This window comes from Felis catus, chromosome B1, assembly GCF_018350175.1.
Source record: "Felis catus isolate Fca126 chromosome B1, F.catus_Fca126_mat1.0, whole genome shotgun sequence".
Classification (NCBI taxonomy): Eukaryota; Metazoa; Chordata; class Mammalia; order Carnivora; family Felidae; genus Felis; species Felis catus.
Genome location: NC_058371.1, coordinates 42,869,949 through 42,893,305, shown reverse-complemented (window position 1 = coordinate 42,893,305; position 23,357 = coordinate 42,869,949). Strand labels below are relative to the sequence as shown.

Sequence of the window (23,357 nt, the reverse complement as noted above, 5' to 3'; positions counted from 1 at the left end):
CAGCAAAGAAATTGAAACACTAATCAGAAATCTCCCAACAAACAAAAGTCCAGGGCAGGATGGCTTTCCAGGGAAAATCTACCACATATTTAAAGAAGAATTAATATATATTCTTTTGAAACTGTTCCAAAAAATACAAATGGGAGGAAAAGTTGCAATCTCAATCTATGAGGCCAGAATTATCTTAATTCGAAAACCAGACAAATCCCCCACTAAAGGAGAATTTTAGGCCAATTTCTCTGATTAACACGAATACAAAAATTCTCAACAAGATATTAGCAAATTGAGGGGGGCCAAGATGGCAGAGAAGCATGCAAGTTTTTTGTGTCTCTCATTCCTGAAATGCAGCTAGATCAACACCAAACCATTTTGCACACCTAGAAAATTGATCTGAGGATAAACATGACAATCTGCATAACTTGAACCACAGAACTCAGCAGCTTCATGGTGTGGAGAGGTAAACTGGGGGAGACAGAAGCCATGGAGGGCAGCGAGCTGTTTTTGCTTGTGGGGAGAGGATGGAGACAGTGGACAGAGTACAGGAAAAGTACTCTCCCCAAAAGCAGGTGGAGAGAAAGAGAAAGAGTGGAAACACCCATAAGGGACTTAATAAGAAAGGCAGAAAGGGGAAAGGGGAAGGAGAGGGTTTGGATAACCTTAAGACTGTATAAACAGGAGAGTGCATATTCTGAAACTCTGTAGCTCGATCCCTGGCAGAGCTCTGGTGGGAAGGGCAAATCCCCAGGATCAGACAGCGAAATCTGAGGTGTCTGAGAGGACATATGGTAGAGGCTGTGCAGCCTCCCATTAGCAAAGGCCCCAGCAGACCCTGGAGGACAGCCATGTTTGCTGATGTTGGAATAAGGACATTAAGGGGTGGTGAATCCTGGTGCCAGATGTATGTTGTGATTTACCATAATCCCTGAAAGGCTGCTGCTACATGATCATGCAAACTTTTTCAGGGGCAGGCTGGCACCCAGCTGCAGTCTCTGGACATCTTTAGCAGCAAGATGATCTGAACATTCCCAGGGGTAGGCAGGCCAGGCACCTGGCCATTGCTCAGCAAACCCTCCCCCAGAGGCTCTGAGTGGGTCAAAGCTGCAGGGCCCTCAGTGCTGGGTTTGGTAACACAGCCGTCTTTGAGATAAAACTCAGGAGGGAGTTGCTGCCTGGTGGGCTGACGGTTTGGTCGCAGACAGTGTAGAAGTGGGGAGTGGACTGAAGTGGGAGACAAAGGAGGGATGTTTGGTTGCCGGTGGGCAAGAGCACGGAGTTCTGATACTAGAGACTGGGTAGCTGGGTGATGCCATTTTCACCTCTCTGTGCATGCGCATGCATGTGTACACCTGCCACAAAGATCCACCACAGGACACTAAGCAGCACTGTCTAGTGAAGAATGGAGCTGTTACGCCAACCCCCACCAAGTCCAACTGTGCCGACAGCGCTCTAGAGGAACAAACATCACAAGTCTCTCTGCCTGCTTAGTTTACAGACTATGAAGTGTTTCATAGTTTGACTTGTAGGGGAAACTGGAAGTAATTTTAATTGTATTCCATTCTGTTCACTGGGCCATCTATTCATTTTTTTTTGTTTTTCTTATTTGTGAGTACAGAATATGATTTATTTTCTTTTTCTATAAAAAACATTTTTCTTTAACTTTTTCCACTATAATTTTGAAGATAATTTTGTAAATGTTTTATTCTGTTTTACTTTCATCATTTCATTATATTCTATTTTATTGTATTCTTATTTTAAATTTTCAAACGTTTTCTTTCTTTTTTTCTTTTTTTTTCTTTCACTTTTTTCTCAATTCTATCAAGCTTCTTTCAACAATCAGACGAAAACACACCTAGGATCTAGCATCCTTTATTTGATTTTTTTGTGTGTTGTTTTTAATTTATCTTTTGCCATACCTAGAAATTTATTATAATTTTATTATTTTTGAATGTTTGACATTGAACATAAAAATGTAAAGCCTCCAAATAATACTGAAGTTTTTTAAAAGGGTGGTTTGGCATTCTCTCTGCCTGGTAATAATAGTTTTAGGCATTTACTTACTCAACAAGGCCCAGATTACCTCTTATGTTCTTGAGTCTCTAGAATATTCAACTGAATGCCTGCTCATCAAACCTCTCATCTCCAAACCTTTCTGTTTTATGAGAATTCTAAAAGCTTTATTCTAGCTTTCAGTATACTTTCTTTGAGGTGTCCTAACCCATGTGGCAAAGTAATTGACAAATATCTTGAGACAAAAAGCACCTGCATTCTTGTCCCTGTTACTTTTCTGTACCCCATGCCCAATAGTGGTCTACTGCAGAGGAAACCTTGAATTTTCACCTCCTACCAATGCCTGGAATCTACAGATGTTGAGATTAAAGCATCCAAAGAACTCAGCTAAAATGTGTCATTATCCCCTCTCCAATATTTTCAGCACCTAGTTATCATTGTTCAGCAACTCTAGATTGCATTCAAGCACATGATATTTGCTTTTTTTCTGTTTTTTTTTTCTAGCTTTCTCACCCAGAATAAGCAGAAGTTCCCATCACCAAATGATGTATAAATTTGATTCAATGTCCATACAGTCTCAGCAGATAGTTTTATTAACATGAAAATTTAGGTAGCCAAGTATAACTAAGTCACTCATTTAAGATGATAGTGAATTTGGAGGACTTAAATTGCCAGACACCAACATTTATGTTACCGAGAGAGTATTATATTTCAATGGTAAACAAATAAGCCAACAGACAGTATATAATGTGTATAATATATATAAGCTGGTTAATGAGACCATTGATAAAATACAGCATTGGGCAAAAAACAACATGGGTCAATTGGCTATCCATATGGAAAGAAAAAATTCCTAGTATCCTGGTATTTGTTTTATGGTATTTAGAATAGTATTTTCAGATGAATCAATATAATAATGTTATAGGCTATAAAATAGTGTGAATGTAAAATACAAAATAATTAATCTTATAGAAGATAACAAGAGAATGTATTATGGCTTTGGGATAGACAGTTTCTTGAGTGTGCTACAATAACCTGAAACAAAATTTCAAATAAAATTGTAATTTTGGAATATATTCTATTCATCCAAAGATGCTGTTGAGACAATGATAAAGCAAGTCACAGATTAGGAACATTTGCAACACATAAAAACTCACAATGTTTCATATGCAGTATGTATAAAGAAAAACTAAATGCTACTAAGAACGATTTAGGCAATCCAGTTGGGAAATGGGCCTGAAATGGAAGAGAAACTTTAAAAAGATGATATCCTGACTTTGGGTTACAGTTGTGGTGAAGTAATTTTCTATGAGACTGATCCTCCCAGAAATAATAATTATAACCTCTGGATATTTATCTATCTATCTACCTATCTAGTCAACACAAAAATAAAAAACCCATATATTAATCTTAATGAATGTGTAAAAAGCTTTTGATAAATTTATAAACTGTTCAGAATTTTAAAAATAAATAGAAGGAAACCCACTTAATCTGATGATGGACCTCTACAAAGTTGGATAAACTATCTATCATATTTAATGGTGAAAATTTGAAAGACTATTGAGACTAGAAATGAGTTAAAAATACCTGCTATAGACACTTTTTATTAGCATCATATAAAAGATCAAAGGTAGTACATTAAACCCAGAGATAGAAATTCAAAGGCATAAAGATTAGAACAAAATAAAGATTTAATTATTTGCAAAATTTATGAATTTCCATATAAAAAAATCTGAATCTACAGATACATTTTTAGAAATCATTAAATAAGTGAAGTTAGGTAGGTTGTTGGATATAAGATTTTATCAGTTTGTTTTTGATGCATAACAAACCAGCCCAAAATTTAACAGCTTAAAATAAATACCTATTTGTTGAAGATAATAGGAATGGGTTGGGGCCAACATGGTGGAGAAGTACGGGGATCCATACCTCCTGCATCTCTCAAACAAAGAAGTGCTGAAGCCAAAGGACTTTGAACCCCAGGGTCTGGGAGGAAAAGAGACTGAATCTACCAGGAAGAAAATGGGAAAACCAGAGAAAAGATGGGGCTACTCCAAGGAACAAATCAAAGCACACCTGGTGGAAGGTCCAAAATATCACTACGAGTAGGGTAATAAAATAACCAAAGCCACAACAGAGAGCAAGTAACAATCTCAAAAAACAAAAAACAAAAAACAAAACAAAACAAAAAACAAAACAAAACACCTCCTGAGGGGCCAGGCTCTGACCCCCCTTTAATATAGCAGTGCTTGCAGGTACAGAGCACACACCAAGCTTTTAAAATGCAAAAGGGACAGAAAACTAGCCAAAATGATGAAACGGAAGAATTCTCCTTAAAAGAAATTCCAGACAGTAGCAACAGCTAATGACTTGATCAAAACCGACTTAAGCAATATAACTGAACAAGAATTTAGAATAATAGTTATAAGATTAATTGCTGGGCTTGAAAAAAGCATAGAAGACAGCAGAGAATCCATTGCTACAGAGATCAAGGGAGTAAAAAATAGTCACGATGAATTAAAAAATGCTATAAATGAGGTACAAAATAAAATGGAGATGGCCACAGTGGGGATTGAAGAGGCAGAGGGAAGAATAGGTGAATTAGAAGATAATTCACCACCTTTTGGTGGTAATGATGTGTCATGTATCTATTGATTTTTTAAAATTCCAGTGTAGTTGATATAGAGTGTTATATTAATTTCAGTCTACAGTACAGCGATTCAATAATTCCATATATTACTCAGTGCTCATAAAAATCAGTGTACTCTTAATCCTCTTCACCTATTTCACCCATCATACCACTCACCTCCCCTCTGGTAACCATCTGTTTGTTCTCTATAGTTGAATCTGTTTTGGTTTGTCTCTCCAATTTTTTTTTCTTTCCTTTGTTTATGTTGTTTCTTAAATTCCAAATGGCTGAAATCATAAGGTATTTGTCTTTCTCTTCCTGGCTTATTTTGCTTAGCATTATACTCTCTAGATCCATGTTTTTTCAAATAGCAAGATTTCATTCTTTTTATGACTGAATTATATTCCATTCTATATCTATACCTATATCTATATACCATCTATATCTATATCTATATATCTGTATCTATATCTAATCTAATGACATCTTCTTTATTCATCCATCAAAGACACTGGAGTTGCTTCCATAATTTGGCTATTGTCAATAATGCTGTAATAAACATAAGGGTGCATATATACCTTTGAATTAGTGTTTTCACTTTCTTTGGATAAATACCCAGTAGTGTAATTACTGGATCATAGAATAGTTTTATTTTTAATTTTTTTGGGAATCACTATATTGTCTTCCACAGTGACTGCACCAGTTTGCATTCCCACCAAAGTTCAAGAGGGTTCCCTTTTATTCACATCCTCACCAACAGGTTTTTCTTTTTTTTTTTTATTTTTAATTTTTATTTTTTTGCCATTATTACAGGTGTGAGGTTATATTTCATTGTAGTTTTGATTTGTATTTCCCTGATGATGAGTGATGTTGAGCATCTTTTCATGTGTCTGTTGGCCATCTGAATCTTTTTAGAGAAATGTCCACAGCTTATGCCCATTTTTAATTGGATTATTTGTTTTTTGTGTGTTGAATTGTATAATTCCTTTACATATTTTGGATACTAACCCTTTATCAGATATGCCATTTGCAAATGTCTTCTCCTGTTTAGTAGGTTGCCTTCTAGTCTTGTTGATTGTTTCTTTTGCTGTGCAGAAGCTTTTTATTTTGATGTAGTCCCAATAGTTTATTTTTGCTTTTGTAGCCCTTACCTCAGGATACATATCTAGGAAGATGTTGTTAAAAATGATGTTAGAGAACTGGAAGTCCTAGCAGCAGCAATCAGATAAGAAAAAGGAATAAAAGGCATCCAAATTGGTACGGAAGAAGTAAAACTTCCACTATTTGCAGATGATATGATACTGTATAGAGAAAATCTTAAACACTTTACCAAAAAACCTACTAAAACAAAAAAAGAAATTTAGAAATGTCATAGTATACAAAATCAATGTACAGAAATCAGTTGCACTTCTATACACTAATAATAATGCAGCAGAAAGAAAAATTAAGGAAGCAATCCCATTTATAATTATACCAAGAATAATAAAATATGTAGGAATAAACTTAAAAAGGTGAAATACCTATACTCTGAAAACTATGAAACATTGATGAAAAATTGAAGTTGACACAAACAAATGGAAAGACATTTCATGCTAATGGATTGAAAGAACAAATATTGTTAAAATGTCTATACTATCTATTCAAAGCAATCTACACATTTAATGCCATCTGTATCAAAATACCAATAGCATTTTTTACAGAAGTATAATAATCCTAAAATTTCAACGGAACCACAAAAGTCTCTGAATAGCCAAAGCAATCTTGAAAGCAAGAGCAAAACTGGAGGCATTATAACCCAGATTTCAAGATACAATAGAAAGTGGTAGCAATTAAAACAGTATGGTACTGGTATAGGAATAGGCACAGATCAATGAAACAAAATGGGAAGCCCAGAAATAAAGCCCCCACGTTCATGGTCAATCTTTTACAAAGGAGGCAAGAATATGCAATGGTGACAAGAGAGTCTCTTCAACTAACAGTGTCAGGAGAACGGGACAGCTGCATGCAAAACAATGAAACTAAACCACTTTCTTACATCATACACAAAACTAAAGTCAAAATGTATTAAAGACCTAGATGTGAGGCCTGAAACCATAAAAATCCTAGAATAAAGCACAGCAATAATTTCTCTGATATTGGCTATAAGAACATCATTGATTTTAATATGTATATTGATCTATTGTGGGATGATGATAGTTGGGGAGATTATGCATGCATATGGACAGAGCTACTTGGAAAATCTCTATTTTCCATTTGATTTCGCTGTGAACCTAAACTGCTGTAAAAATAAAGTCAATTAAAAATGTTTTTACAATATTTGAATTTTGTCAGTTGGGTATTTTTTTTTCATGTTAAACCTGATTAATTCGAATCTTAAATTCTATTGGTTTAACTGTTAGGAAAACTAATATCATTAAAAGTGATATGCTCAATTGAATTAACTTATAAAATTTAATTTCTTTATAAAAAGAGATCTGTAATATGTACTTGTGAACAAAAGTAGCTATATTCTTTATTTCCTGCTTCCAAGTTTTGTCTGAAGAGAATGAAAATTAGTTGCTTTAGTTCAAGGTAGCAATGAATAATGATGAGATTATATAGGCATAATGGCTAAAATATGAAACAAAAAATGATATTAAAGTATACTTGTGATTTGAATTACATACATTTGGAGCTCAAATGATAAAATCATGGTATGAATAAAGTTAAATTTATAATTTTATAATTTGGGGTTTTTTTTTTGGTTTTTGTTTTTGGTTTAATTCTTATTTTTAAAATTTTATTTCCAGTATAGTTAACATACAGTGTTATATTAGTTTCATAGTGGTTCAACAATTCCATATATTACTCAAGTGCTCATCAAGATATGTGCACTCTTAATCCTCCTTACCCGTTTTACCCATGCCCCCTACCCACCTCCCTTTAGGGAACTATCAATTCATTTTCTGTATTTAAGTCTGTTTTTTGGTTTACCTATGTTTCTCCTTGTACAACAGTGTTTTCTAATCACTTGTAACTATGTCTCAAAGCGAACTATATATATATATATATATATATTATATATATATATACACACGTGTATACGTGTATATATATATAATATATATATTTACATATATATGTACATATATACGTATATACGTATTGAGTTTATATATATAAAATATACATATATACGTATATGTATATTTATATTATATTATTTTATTATATATAATATAATATTACATTATATTGTAATGTACATTACATATTTTGTACATATGTAAGAAAGATGTAGAGAAGGAATCTTAAGCAGACCTGGGGCTCAATGTCCTGAACCATGATCATGACCTGATCAAGAGTCAGATGGTTGACTGAGTCACCCAGGCACCCTGATGTAATTTCTTAATCTTTGTAAGTATACATGATTTTTTCATTTTTGCCTGATGTATTCTATTTTATCCTATCATATTCCACTGTATAATCTGCTATCTAAAACTCTCTGATATTCAGATTATTGTCAATTAATGGGCTCTAGACTTCTGGTTTAAAAAAATAGAGCAAAAAGGAAAACCTTTTAAAATGTCATATTTTATGAAAATGTAAAATAATTATTGACATACCTGATACCCCATTTTAACAGGCATTTAATGATCATAACTAGTCGAGTATCAGATGACATTATTATAATTTTGACGATATTACTTAGAAAAATAGCTGTTCATGAAGGTTCTCTAAAACTATTAAAAGAATTAGCAAAAAAAATCTGTAGAAACTTTGTCCAAATAAACAAACTAGATTCTTAAGACAAAATTAATAAATTAAATCAAAATTACAACCAAAATAATAACTGTCAATGAATTTAATATCCTTATTAAGAGACAAGGATCCTTTAACTTAAATTATTTATACCTATATATATCTATATATCTATATATCTATATATACATGTATATACACACACACACATATATACATATATATATATTAGACACAATCCAATTGATTAGAAGAGTCTACCTAAATGAAAGTTTTATATATTATAGGAAATAACTGGAAATATATGTGCAAAGCAAATTTCAAGAGTAGATTTAATTATCCTTGGATCAATTATGAGGTGTCCATACACGACTTCTACTCTGGCCATTATAAATTTAACTGACTCAAACCCAATACAAATTATAAAACAGCGCAAAATAGTTGAAAACTATGTAAAATATTGCAATAAATGTAAACAGTCCACATTGTATATTTTTAAGTTAGAACTTATATTTCTGCAATTTTATTTAAAAATCCAGACTTTCTGACACAAATCTAGCTTTTATATAATAGATATGCTTAAAGCTGAATTATCAAGCCAGTCATTTGAGATTAAATTTCAAAAATGGAATATTATATATATATTTATTTTACAATGGACTATGCTAGTCTTTAGCACAGGAATTAAAACAGATTTCCATAGAAATTTGAAAACACTTCTTTATACAGTTTCTGGAAATTTTTAAACAGCATAAAAAATGTTATCTGTCAAAACATACCTGGGAAGGTATTTTGGCTCAGTGACTTAGTGAGGGTAAATGGACATTTTTATATTTTTATTTTTGTGTTTCAAAAACTTTAATTTTTAATTTTTTTATTAGAGAGAGAGAAGAGGAAGTGGAGGATAGGGGCAGAGGGGGAGAGAGAGAGAATCCCAAGCATGCTGCACACTCAGGGCAGAGCCCAATATGGGGTTTGATCCCACTACCCTGGTATCATGACCTGAGTAGAAATTAAGTCAGACACTCAGTGGACTGAGCCATACAGGCACCCCTGTTTTTCCAAAAATTTAATTTCCTACTAAAGGGATCCTTTATGTTAACATAAAAGGACATTAAACAGTAACCTTAATCCATATGAGCAAATATCATGCATCAGTAATGTAATTATACAGGTAAACATAAAAGATAGTGTAAATGTTGGTAACCTTTTTCTCCTATTTGATTTAAAAGACAATTAGATAAAGGAATACTTATAAATCTATAGTGATAGGCACACAATGTATAATGATGTAATTTGTGACAATAACATAATGTGGTGGAAACAGAACTACATAGTAGCTAAGTTTATATACTACGAAAATTAATATAGTATTAGTTCAAAATAGATTGTTATAAATTAAGACATTAATTATAATCCTGAAGCCAATAACTAAGTAGATAACTCAAAAATATATAATAAAAGAAATAAATGAAAATAGTAACTCAATGGAAGCAATAATGGAGGAAAAGTAAAACAAAAATGACATGATATAGAAAACCAATAGTGATATGGCATATGTAAATCTTTATCAGTAATCACATAACTAAATGGATTAAATGTTCCTTTACTCATTTTCTATTTCCCTTTTCTTGCTTATGACAATATTTTTTTTTTGAGAGAGAGAGAGAGAGAGAACAAACGTGCATGTGTGCATAAGTGAAGGAAGGGAAGGAGAGGGAGAGAATCTTAAGAAAGCTCCACACCAACTTTGAAGCCCAGGCTGCTCAGTCTCATGACCTGAGCCAAAATCAAGAGTCTGTTGCTTAACCCACTGAGTCACCCAGGTGCCCCAACTTATGACAATATCTTAACAAGGAATGAAGGCATACTTAACACATTCCCAACCTCAAGAATATTTTAATCCCGCAGAATTCAGTATGACATTTAGAAATGTGTTCTATAATGTTATGATCCCAATATTAATAATGAATGCTCTTTTTTTTCTTTTGAAAAGTTTATTTGAATTCTATCCTGATATTGGTATTGCTGTACCAGCTTTTGATATTTTCATTTTTTTAATTCTTAATTTTTGGTCCATTGTATTATTTTTGATGAAAAGAGTAGTTTTTTTTCTATAAGTAGTATTTTTTTATGCTCATATAAAATGTAGATATTCATTCTGATAAATTCATGGTTGTATTTTTGAAAGTGAAAAATCTAATTTACAGTGAATGGTGTAAAGATGTCCCTATATGTTTTGTATTCTATGGTGAATTTCCCCCCCCCCTTTTTTTCGTGGTATAAAATACACAACAAAGTATACAGTTTAGTGGCATTAGTACATTTTTATTGTGCAACCGTCAGCACCATCAATCTCCAGAACTTTTCATCTTGCAAAAATAAACTTTATACCTATTAAATAATAATTCCTCACTGGTATTTTCTTCCATCCCGTGGTAACCACTATGCTGCTTCTTATCTCTATGAATTTGACTACTCCAAGTATCTCAAATAAAGTGGAGTCATATAATACTTGTCTTTTTCTGACTGGCTTATTTCACTTAGCATAATGTCCTCAAGTTCATCCATGTTGTTGAATATTGCAGAATTTCCTTTTGTATGTACATACCATGTTTTGCTTATCCATTCATCTGTAAGTGGCCTCGGGGTTGCTTCTGCCTTTTAACTATTGTGAATAATGCTACAATGAATGTTGGTGTACAAATATCTCCTTGAGACCATGCTTTCAATTCTTTTGTCTATATACCCAAAAGTGGAACTGCTGCAACATATGGTAATTATACTTTTAATTACTGAGTATTTCACACAGTGGCTGCATCACTTCACATTCCCACCAACAGTACACAAGAGTTCCAATTTCTCCACATCCATTTCTCAATACTTATTTTGTTTTGCAAAGTAACCTTCCTAATGAGTGTAGGGTGATATTTTATGATGGGTTTTGATTTGCCTTCTCTGAATAATTACTGGTGTTGAGTAACTTGTTTCAACTCCATTGGCCATTTGTTTTGTTGTTGTTTTGTTGTAGAGCTTCTCTATGTATTATGGATATTAATTCATTATCAGATGTATGATTTGCAAACATATATGATTTCCACATATTTTCTCCCATTGTGTAGGTTGCCTTGTTACTCTATAGTGCCTTTTGATGCACAAAAGTTTTTAATTTTCATGAAGCCCAATTTGTTTGCTTTTGTTACCCGTGCCTTTGATGTTATATCCAAGAAATCATTGCCAAATTCAACATTGTGGAGCTTTGCCCTGTGTTTTCTCAGAAGAAATTTATATTTTTTTTAATGTTTAACCCTTTGATCATTTTGAATTAATTTTTGTATGTGGTGTTAGGCAAGGGTATAATTCCATTCGTTTGCATATGGATACTTATTTATCCAGCACCTTATGTTGAAAAGATTGTCCTTCGTGAGTTCTGACAGCCAGAGGGACTTAACATCTGGAATGTTAAAAGTCAATAGCTCTGCTCTCAGAGAGTGGGGAGGGCTAGAGGATGCTGGGAGGGGGAGTTGTTGAGCCCCGAAGGACAGAGCTCATCCGGGGAACAAAGGCGTTAGCAAGTGCCATTTCCCTCTCCCATCCCCCAGATGAAATTCCAAGAAAAACCAGTTCCAGTCACTGAACTTGCTTGCACCATGCAAATGCCTAACACTGTGCTTGTGTGATTGTTTTTATCTTATCTAACTTAAGATCCATCCCTCCAACGGGCCTGCCTCCCTCCCAGTGCTGTTTAAGCCTGCCCCTCCAGCCCCTGTGAACTTGGGGATCCATCCCATCTAATACACCCTTGGCCAGATCCCATCAAAGAAGCACCACAAGCCTGGCAGTGTGCAAGCAGCCCAGACAGGGTCCACACCACTCCACAGTGAGTCCTGCCCCTGGGAGAGGGAAATATAAAGTACACACCCGTCTGACTGTGGCCCCAGTAATGGGTTGGGGGCAGGCATCGGGTCTGACTGCTGCCCTGCCCACCAACACAAGTTTCTCCAGACAGCACAGAGGAAGTGCCCTGCAGTTTAGAGCTAACTCAGGGACTATCCAAAATGACAAAACGGAAGAATTCTCCTCAAAAGAAACTCCAGGAAGTAGCGACAGCTAAAGAGTTGATCAAAACTGATTTAAGCAATATAGCAGAACAAGAATTTAGAATACTAGTCATAAAATTAATCACTGGGCTTGAAAAAAGCAAAGAGGACAGCAGAGAATCTACTGCTACAGAGATCAAGGGACTAAGAAATAGGCATGAGGAACTAAAAAATGCTATAAATGAGGTGCAAAATAAAATGGAGGCGGCCAGCATGGATTAAAGAGGCAGAGGAGAGAGTAGGTGAATTAGAAGATGAAATTATGGAAAAAGAGGAAGCTGAGAAAAAGAGAGGTAAAAAAAATACAGGAGTATGAGGGGAGAATTAGAGAACTAAGTGATGCAATCAAACAGAACAATATCTGTATCATAGGAATTCCAGAAGAAGAAGAGAGAGAGAAAGGGGCTGAAGGTGTACTTGAACAATTCATAGCTGAGAACTTCCCTGATCTAGGGAAGGGAACAGGCATTGAAATCCAAGAGGCACAGAGAACTCCCTTCAGATGTAATTTGAATCAACCTTCTACATGACATATCATAGTGAAACAGGCAAAATACAAGGATAAAGAGAGAATTCTAAAAGTAGGTAGGGATAAATGGGCCCTATTTACAAATGTAGACACATAAGGGTAGTAGCAGACCTATCTACTGAAACTTGGCAGGCCAGAAAGGAATGGCAGGAAATCTTCAATGTGATGGACAGAAAAAATATGCAGCCGAGAATCCTTTATCCAGCAAGTCTGTCTGTCAGAAGAGAAGGAGAGATAAAGGTATTCCCAAACAAACAAAAACTGAAGGAATTCATCACCACTAAACCAGCCCTACAAGAGATCCTACGGGGGACTCTGTGAGTGAAATGTTGCAAGGACCACAAAGTACCACAGACATCACTACAAGCATGAAACCTACAGATAACACAAAGACTCTAAACCCATATCTTTCAATAATAACATGAATGTACATGGACTAAATGCTCCAACCGAAAGACATAGGGTATCAGAATGGATAAAAAAACAAGACCTATCTATTTGCTGTCTACAAGAGACTCATTTTAGACCTGAGGACACCTTCAGATTGAAAGTGAGAGGATGGAGAACTATCTATCATGCTACTGGAAGTCAAAAGAAAGCTGGAGTAGCCATATTTATATCACACAAACTAGACTTTAAGGCTGTAACAAGAGATGAAGAAGGGCATTATATAATAATTACATCAGGAAGAGCTAACAATAATAAAGGTCTAGTACCGAGTACAGGAGCCCCCAAATATATAAAACAATCCAAACATAAGCAACCTTATTGATAAGCATGTGGTAATTGCAGAGGACTTTAACACCCCACTTACAACAATAGATAGGTCATCTAGACACAGGATCAATAAAGAAACAAAAGCCCTGAATGATACATTGGATCAGATGGATTTGACAAATATATTTAGAACTCTGCATCCCAAAGCAACAGAATATACTTTCTTCTCCAGTGCACATGGAACATTCTCCAGGATAGATCACATACTGGGTCACAAAACAGCCCTTCATAAGTGTACAAGAATTGAAATCATACCAAAGCATGCTTTTGGACCACAATGCTATGAAACTTGAAATCAACCACAGGAAAAAGTCTGGAAAACCTCCAAAAGCATGGAGGTTAAAGAACACCCTTCTAAAGAATGAATGGGTCAACCAGAAATTAGAGAAGAAATTAAAAATTATATGGAAATAAATGAAAATGAAAATACAACAATCCAAATGCTTTGGGATGCAGCAAAGGCAGTCCTGAGGGGAAAATACATTGCAATCCAGGCCTATCTCAAGAAACAAGAAAAATCCCTGGGGCGCCTGGGTGGCGCAGTCGGTTAAGCGTCCGACTTCAGCCAGGTCACGATCTCACGGTCTGTGAGTTCGAGCCCCGCGTCGGGCTCTGGGCTGATGGCTCAGAGCCTGGAGCCTGCTGCCGATTCTGTGTCTCCCTCTCTCTCTGCCCCTCCCCCGTTCATGCTCTGTCTCTCTCTGTCCCAAAAATAAATAAAAAAAAACGTTGAAAAAAAATTAAAAAAAAAAAAAAAGAAACAAGAAAAATCCCAAATAAAAAAATCTAACAGCACACCTAAAGGAAATAGTAGCAGAACACCAAAGACACCCCAAACCCAGCAGAAGAAGAGAAATAATAAAGATCAGAGCAGAAATAAACAATATAGAATCTAAAAACACTGTAGATCAGATCAATGAAACCAAGAGTTGGTTTTTTGAAAAAATAAACAAAATTGATAAACCTCTAGCCAGGCTTCTCAAAAATAAAAGGGAGATGACCCAAACAGATAAAATCATGAATGAAAAATGATTTATTACAACCAATCCCTCAGACATACACGGAATTATCAAGGAATACTAATAAAAGTATATGCCAACAAACTGGACAACCTGGAAGAAATGGACAAATTCCTAAGCATCCACACACTTCCAAAGAACTCAAATGGGAAGATATAGAAAATTTTAACAGACCCATAACCAGCGAAGAAATTGAATCAGTTATTAAAAATCTCCCAACAAATAAGAGTCCAGGACCAGATGGCTTCCCTGGGGAATTCTACCAGACATTTAAAGCAGAGATTATACCTATTCTTCTCAAGCTTTTCCAAAAAATAGAAAGGGAAGAAAACTTCCAGACTCATTCTATGAAGCCAGCATTACTTTGATTCCCAAGTGAGACAGAGACCCATCAAAAAAAGAGGACTACAGGCCAATATCCCTGATGAATATGGATGCAAAAATTCTCAACAAGATACTAGCAAATTGAATTCAACAGCATATAAAAAGAATTATTCACCATGATCAAGTGGGATTCATTCCTGGGCTGCAGGGCTCGTTCAATATTCACAAATCAATCAATGTGATACATCACATTAATAAAAGAACCATATGATCCTGTGAATTGATGCAGAAAAGGCATTTGACAAAATGCATCCTTTCTTAATAAAAACCCTCGAGAAAGTTGGGATAGAAGGAACATACTTAAACATCATAAAAGCCATTTATGAAAAGCCCACAGCTAATATCATCCTCAATGGGGAAAAACTGAGACCTTTCCCCCTGAGATCAGGAACACGACAGGGATGTCCACTCTCACTTCTGTTGTTTAACATAGGGTGGAAGTTCTAGCATCAGCAATCAGACAACAAAAGGAAATCAAAGGCATCAAAATTGGCAAAGATGAAGTCAAACTTTCACTTTTTGCAGGTGACATGATATTATACCTGGAAAACCAGATAGACTCCACCAAAAGTCTGCTAGAACTGATACATGAATTCAGCAAAGTCGCAGGATACAAAATCAATATACAGAAATCAGTTGCATTCTTATACACTAATAATGAAGCAACAGAAAGACAAATAAAGAAACTGATCCCATTCACAATTGCACCAAGAATCATAAAATACCTAGTAATAAACCCAACCAAAGGTGTAAAAGATCTTTATGCTGAAAACTGTAGAAAGCTTGTGAAGGAAATTGAAGAAGATACAAAGAAATGGAAAAACATTTCATGCTCATGGATTGGAAGAATAAATATTGTTAAAATGTCAATACTACCCAAAGCAATCTACACATTCACTGCAGTCCCAATCAAAATTGCACCAGCATTCTTCTCAAAGCTAGAACAAGCAATCCTAAGATTTGTATGGAATCACAAAAGATCCCGAATAGCTTAAGTAATATTCAAGAAGAAGACCAAAACAGGAGGCATCACAATCCCAGACTTTAGCCTCTACTACAAAGCTGTAATCATCAAGACAGCATGGTATTGGCACAAAAACAGACACATAGACCAATGCATTAGAATAGAGACTCCAGAGTTGGACTCACAAAAGTATGGCCAACTAATCTTTGACAAAGCAGGAAAGAATATCCAATGGTACAAAAGACAGTCTCTTTACCAAATGGTGCTGGGAGAACTGGACAGAAACATGCAGAAGGATGAAACTAGACCACTTTCTTACACCATTCACCAAAATAAACTCAAAATGGATGAAGGACCTGAAAGTGAGACAGGAAACCATCAAAACCCTAGAGGAGAAAGCAAGAAAAAACCTCTTTGACCTCAACCTCACCAATTTCTTACTCAACACATCTCCAAAAGCAAGGGAATTAAAAGCAAAAATGAACTATTGGGACCTTATCAAGATAAAAGGCTTCTGCACAGCAAAGGAAACAATCAACAAAACTAAAAGGCAACTGATGGAATGGGAAAAGATATTTGCAAATGACATATCGGATAAAGGGCTAGTATCCAAAATCTGTAAAGAACTCACTGAACTCCACACCCCAAAAAACAAATAATCCAGTGAGGAAATGAGTGGAAGATATGAATAGACACTTAAAAAAATTTTTTTTAATGTTTATTTACTTCCTAGAGAGAGAGAGACAGAGCATGAGCAGGGAAGGGGCAGAGACAGATGGAGTCACAGAATTCAAAGCAGGCTCTAGGCTCAAAGCTGTTAGCACAAGCCTGATGCGGGGCTTGAACTCACTAACCTTGAGATCATGACCTGGGCTGAAGTCCGATGCTTAACAGACTGAGCCACCCAGGTGCCCCAAATAGACACTTTTCTAAAGACATCCAGATGGCCAAAAGACACATGAAAAGATGCTCAATGTCAGTCCTCATCAGGGAAATACAAATCAAAACCTCACTGAGATACCACGTCACTCCAGTCAGAGTGGCTAAAATGAAAAATCAGAATATAGATGCTGGAGAGGATGTGAAGAAACAGGAACCCTCTTGCACTGTTGGTGGGAATGCAAATTGGTGCAGCCACTCTGGAAAACAGTGTGGAGGTTCCTCAAAAAATTAAAAATAGATCTACCCTATGACCCAGCAATAGCACTGCTAGGAATTTACCCAAGGGATACAGGAGTGCTGATGCATAGGGGCGCTTGAACCCCAATGTTTATAGCAGCACTTTCAACAATAGCCAAAGTTTGAAAAGAGCCTAAATGTCCATCAACTGATGAAGGGATAAAGAAATTGTGGTTTATATACACAACGGAATACTACTTGGCAATGAGAAAGAATGAAATATGGCCTTTTGTAGCAATATGGATGGAACTAGAAAGGATTATGCTAAGTGAAATAATTCATACAGAGAAAGACAGATACCGTATGTTTTCACTCTTAAAGTGGATCCTGAGAAACTTAGCAGAAGACCATGGAGGATGGGAAGGGGGAAAAAAAAGAGAGGGAGGGAGGCAAACCATAAGAGACTCTTAAAAACTGAGAATAAACTGAGGGTTGATGGGGGTGGAAGGGAGGGGTGGGTGGGTGATGGGCATTGAGGAGGGCACCTGTTGGAATGAGCACTGGGTGTTGTATGGAAACCAATTTGACAATACATTTCATATTAAAGAAAAAAGATTGTCCTTTCCTCACTGAATGGTCTTGCCACTTTCTCAAGAATTTGATCATATATGTGAGAGTTTATATCTATACTCTATTTTCATCCATTCGTCCACATGTCTGTCAATACTATTTTTTATTTTTGTGGATTTGTAAATAGTTTTGAAATCAGGATGTGTGAGTTCTCCAACTTTTCTCATCTTTTTTCAAGATTTTTTTTGGCTATTTGGGATCCACTGAAATTCCACATGAATTTTAGGATATGTTTTCCTATTTCTCCAAAAATATCACTTTGATTTTGATAGAAATTCCATTGAATCTGTAGACTTCTGTGGGTAGTATTTGCATCTTGTCAATCAATCCATGAACAAAGATGTCTAATCTTAACTTCTTTAAGCAATGTCTTATAGTTTTAATCTTCTTTGACCTCTTTGGTTGTTTATACATAAGTATTTCATTATTTTTTATGCTATTGTAAATAGAACTGTTTTCTTTTTGGATTCGTCATTGTTATGTATATAGAAATGTAGCTGATGTGTTGGGTGTTGATTTTGTATCCTGCTGAAATTTTGCTGAGATTTTTTTTTTGCTGAAATTTATTAGGTCTAACAATTTTGGGGGGCATCTTTAGGATTTGTATGTATAAGATGGTATTATCTTTGGACAGAGAAAATTTTTCTTTGTAATTTGGATATCTCATTTCTTTTTCTTGCCTATTCTGTCTAGAACTTCCAGTACTTTATTGAAAAGAAGTGGCAAAATGGGCATCTTTGCCTTCTTCCTGATTTTGGAGGATTTTAGTCTCTTACTTTTGAGAATGATGTTAGCTACAGGTTTTCATATGTCTTTTATTATTTTAAGGTAGTTTCCTTCTGTACCTACATATTGTTTTTGTCATGAATTGGTGTGCATTTTGTCAAATGCTTTTTTGACATGATCACGTGGTTCTTTTCCTTTATTCTGTTACTGTGGTGTGCTGCATTGATTGCTTTTGTTTACCGAACTCCATGATTCATTTCATAGCTACATCTGCTACTAACTCTATAGGAAACAAACCAATAACATATTTTTAGTATCCTTCCTTTATCCTATTGTTTGAGAATAAAAATGTATAGTTTTCCTTCTACATTCTGGATATCATATAATGGTTTCACCATGTATCATTACTCAAGACCAAAATCTGCATTTCAACAATGTAATACACCTGCACCTTACTGGTTATAACAGAAATATATAAAAAATAAGTTCTTTGCATTATAGCTAAACATTAAAGACTCACAATATACTGATAGGGTAGGCATGGTTCTACTTTGCTCATTTTATAATAAGGGAACTAAAGAGAGATGTTAGCTTTATTTTGATACATAGCTACTAAGTGATGGAGATTTGGAAGCATCACTCCCTTTAACACATTTCAACTTTTTCACCAGTATTTTACATACTTCTCTGTTTCAGTGCCCAGATATCTTTTGCTAACCTTTCTAATTAATACTAAAAATTTGCATATAAACTATCTCAGGCTTTCAACCTAAACATATAATCTGCAAAAAAAAAAAAAAATAGCTGGTTTGTAGTTTACCTTTTAAACCTTATTCATTTTATATTTATTTAAAAATCATGTCACAAAATAATCATTACTCAAGTATTCCATATTTGTAAATTTGCCTACTTGCTAGGGTTTATAACCCCAAATCAATATTTATAGATCTCTCTTGGTCATTTGAATTCATGCTCAAGGTAAAAAAAAAAAAATCAGTCGCACCAAGGTTCACATTTTCATCTGAAGTTGAACAGATGACACTCTGCCTTATTATTTCAGCTCTCATACAGAGAGGAGCAGAGGATAAAAAAGGTAGGGAACAGTGCACTGTACCGCAAAAAGCTCAGGTTGTGGAGCCAAATGGAGCGTGTTTGAATCTCAACTCTGGCACCTATCAAGCAGCCCCATGTGAGTCATTTTTCACTTCTGAATCTCCTTTCCTTCTTTGAAATCTAAAGAAAATAGAATCTCTCAGGATGGGTTGTTTTTAAAATTTATGATCATATATATGTAATATATACACATTTACCCTAGAAGCAATGATTCAGTGGTAGCTAACTCAGTGCAGTGGGACTTTATGAAACAGCTACCACAATAATCAAATGTATTTGTATGATCCCACTTGTATAAGAATATTTAAATTACATATTATTTTATAGCTAAAAGGTCCAGTAAAATGTACAGCCCTTTTGTGAGCCACAATTATGCTTATATATCACTTCGGAAATACTTACTAAAAATTAAATATCAAAACACTTGCTCTCATTCAATTATTGGAGCTCTTTAACAAAGTAAATATGAATACAAATAATTTTGTAAATGATTATGTGTGAATTGATCTGGACTACTGATCTCATGTAGCCCAAAAAATAAAATACCCAGAAAATACAAAGAATGATTTCTTATTTGCATACATTTAAGAAACTTTGCCATCATCAGTGTTTGCCCCAGTCTTCCATGGCACTGTAATTTGTAGAAGTGATGTTTCAGGATCTGCAGTAAGGAAAACACCTGTAAGCATTCCTCAGTGCCTGCCAGCATCCTTATTCTTCACTGGTCCTGCCACTTCACATCACTCTTTGAACTCCCACGAACTCATACACACACACACACACACACACACACACACACGCAGGCACGCTCCCACCACGGAATCAGACTTTGTGCATTCCAGAAGAGGCTACCTAGAAATGGGACGTGACCCTACCACCTTCCAGAGACACTTTGGGACTTGCTGACCTCAGCCCCAATAGGTGAAGAAGAGCTGCTCTGGAGGCCCCACCTCCCAGAAGCTGCTCGCCCCCTCCTCCAAGTGCAGGGTCAGGCACGTGAGGACAACTGTCCCAGTCCTGTTCTGAGCCTTCCCAGCAGCAGGCCCCGCAGGATCCTGACTCTAGGCGGGCTCTGACAGGACGCAGGGCTCCCCCCAGCCGGGCACAGGGTTCTGGAGCAAGCTTCTGGAGCCCGCCACGCTCACAGGCTCTGCGACAGGTGACCCTCTACGGAGCAGGTCCTACACTCACGACGGCCGGCGGAGGTCAGCCGGCCCAGGCCTGAGAGGATCAGCAGGACAGGCAGCATTGCGCGTCCTGCCGGCCTTGCCACGGTGATGGCGGTTGGCTGCGGAATGGCGGCCGCTCGCGCGCGGCGGTCCTGAACTCCCTGCTGGCAGGGCGGGGGTGGGGGCGAGGTGGGGGGGCAGTGGGCTTGGGGGGCAGCGCGGGCGACGGGGAGATCGGGGAGGGACACGTGGTTTATTCCCGCCCCGCCCCTTCTGCTGACCCGCACACGCAGCCGCAGCCCCGGGAGCCTGCCCACTGGGCGCTGGAGGCAAGAGGCAAGCTGGCCTGGTGCCCACGTGGGCTTGGGTTTTATTTTCCAGAACGAGGACATCTGAAACGCATTTAGGGATTACGTAAGGGTCATAAAGTGAAGTTTTCTCCTCTGGAAATGGACCATCTGCTGGTGAAGTGCTTGGCTGTTACCAGTAGTCCACGTCATAGTTTTCTGGCACAACGACTGAATTACTGTAGTGAAGAAAAACAAAATGGAAATTCACAATATGGTTAGTAGCAGACAGTTGTCTGTTTTAACCGTGGCTACTGCGGAGTTCTATTTTAAGTCTCAGGTCAAAACACATACGTGCAAAGGAACACAAACACAAAATAATGAAAAATCAATTCTTTTATAGATAAGTTTGTTTCTTAGAAAACTAAGAAGTCCAAACAAAACACTAAACAAATGTAAATATGTGTTTATTATTTTAGTATTGATTTACAACTTAAGCATGAGGCAAAAGAATTGCAGCTATGAAATGACCAAAAAACGAAATACATTTATTCAGTTTTGCACACCTTTGTTCCTTAGAAAAACCTATGTTTAGGAGACTAAGTGAATGTCTAAATGCAGTTTTTTCCCCCAATCAATATGGAGTTCACACGTTGAAAGGCAATAGAGTTAATCTGGAAAGAACTTCCATCTCACGTTTTAATATACAGGTTGGTGACTTGCCTAATTTCAGTTTCTTCTTCAAAATTTATTTTCCATTGTAGCAAAATACAACTAACATAAAAATTTACCATCTTAACCATATTTAAAGTGTATATATAGTTTATTGCTACAAAGCATATTCACATTGTTGTGCAAATGTTACCACCAGCAATCACCAGAACTCTGTATCTTGCAAAACAGGAACTTTATATCCATTAAACAAGTCCCTATTTCCCCCTCCCCTAAACCCTGACAATGACAATTCTCATTTCTGTCTCTAAGAGTTTGACCTCTCCAGCTACCTCACATAAGTGGCCTCATACAGTATTTTTCTTTCGTGACTGGCTTATTTTATTCAGCATAATGGCTTCATTATGTTTCTGTTGTAGCATATTACAGAAGTTCTTTCCTTTTAAAAGCTGAATAATATTCCATTGTATGTACATACCACATTTTGTGTATCTGTTTATCTGTCATGGCCACTTGGGTTGCTTCCACCTTTTTGCTACTGTGAATAATGCTGCAATGAAATTGGCATACAGATATCTCTTCTGGATCCCACTCTCAATTATTTGGATATCTACTCAGCATATCAACAGAGTAAAAAGCAATCCCCCAAAATGGGAGAAAATATTTGGAAATCATATATCTGATAGGGGATTAATATCTAGACTATATAGAGAACTCCTGAGATTCAACAACAAAAACAAACACCTGATTAAGAAATGGCCAAAGGGCTTGAATAGACATTTCTTCAGGTAAGATACAGAAATGGCCTATAAGCACATGAAAAATGTTCAAATCACTAATCATCAGGGAAATGCAAATAAAACCCACAAAGAACTACACTCTCACATCCCTCAGGATAGCTACTATCAAAAATGAGGAAATAAGTGTTAGCGAGGATATGAAGAAATCAGACCACTTGTACATTATCGGTGAGGATGTAAAATGGCACAGCCTCTGTAAAAGTTCTTAAAAATAAAGTAGAATTACCTAATTTCATTTTCATAAGAGTTTTTACAAGACATTCTTAAATTTTCCTTTCATGAAACTTGTGCTTTTATAGCTTAAAATCAATACCTGTAGACAAATTCAAATACTGAATGCTTTTCCTGTTTGTAAACATAAACACAAAAATAGATAAAAATGGTTTTTTAAAAAGTTTAATTCCCATACTTCTTTCTAAATATTTGTTTCAGTAGCAATTAATATAATATGTAATTCTAAAATAGACATGTCTATTTATTTTACTAAAATATTTACTTCTTAACCATGTGGTTTTGGGGGGATTGATATAAGTATATAAAATACTCGAAGGGGCGCCTGGGTGGCTCAGTCGTTTAAGGACCCAACTCTTGATTTTGACTCAAGTCACGATCTCACGGTTAGTGAGTTTGAGGCCTGCGTCCAGCTCTGTGCTGAGTGTGGAGCTTGCCTGGAATTCTCTCTTTCTCTCTC

The 23,357-nt window shown here is 36.0% G+C and overlaps 1 protein-coding gene and 1 long non-coding RNA gene across 6 annotated transcripts in view; both read right to left on the bottom strand.

The window, feature by feature from the left end:
• Positions 1–17,795: 17,795 nt before the first annotated feature.
• Positions 17,796–21,063, bottom strand: LOC111560027. 2 transcript variants are annotated; one of them, XR_006596506.1, is made up of 3 exons: positions 20,646–21,063; positions 20,321–20,399; positions 17,796–19,858 (listed from the first exon to the last, which is right to left on the bottom strand). It is a non-coding gene; the product is annotated as an uncharacterized LOC111560027 (long non-coding RNA). The 2 variants fall into 2 exon arrangements; XR_002741476.2 differs by lacking the exon at positions 17,796–19,858 and having other exon boundaries at positions 20,167–20,399.
• Positions 21,064–21,249: 186 nt separating this feature from the next.
• Positions 21,250–23,357, bottom strand: part of LOC101097234 (disintegrin and metalloproteinase domain-containing protein 18-like) — a 139,348-nt gene continuing 137,240 nt past the window's right edge. For all 4 annotated transcript variants that reach the window (XM_006930702.4, XM_045055527.1, XM_045055528.1 and 1 more), the window contains one exon: positions 21,250–21,433. In XM_006930702.4, coding sequence (XP_006930764.2) covers positions 21,388–21,433 — 46 coding nt within the window. In that variant the 3' untranslated portion in view covers positions 21,250–21,387. The remainder of the gene's footprint in view (positions 21,434–23,357) is intronic.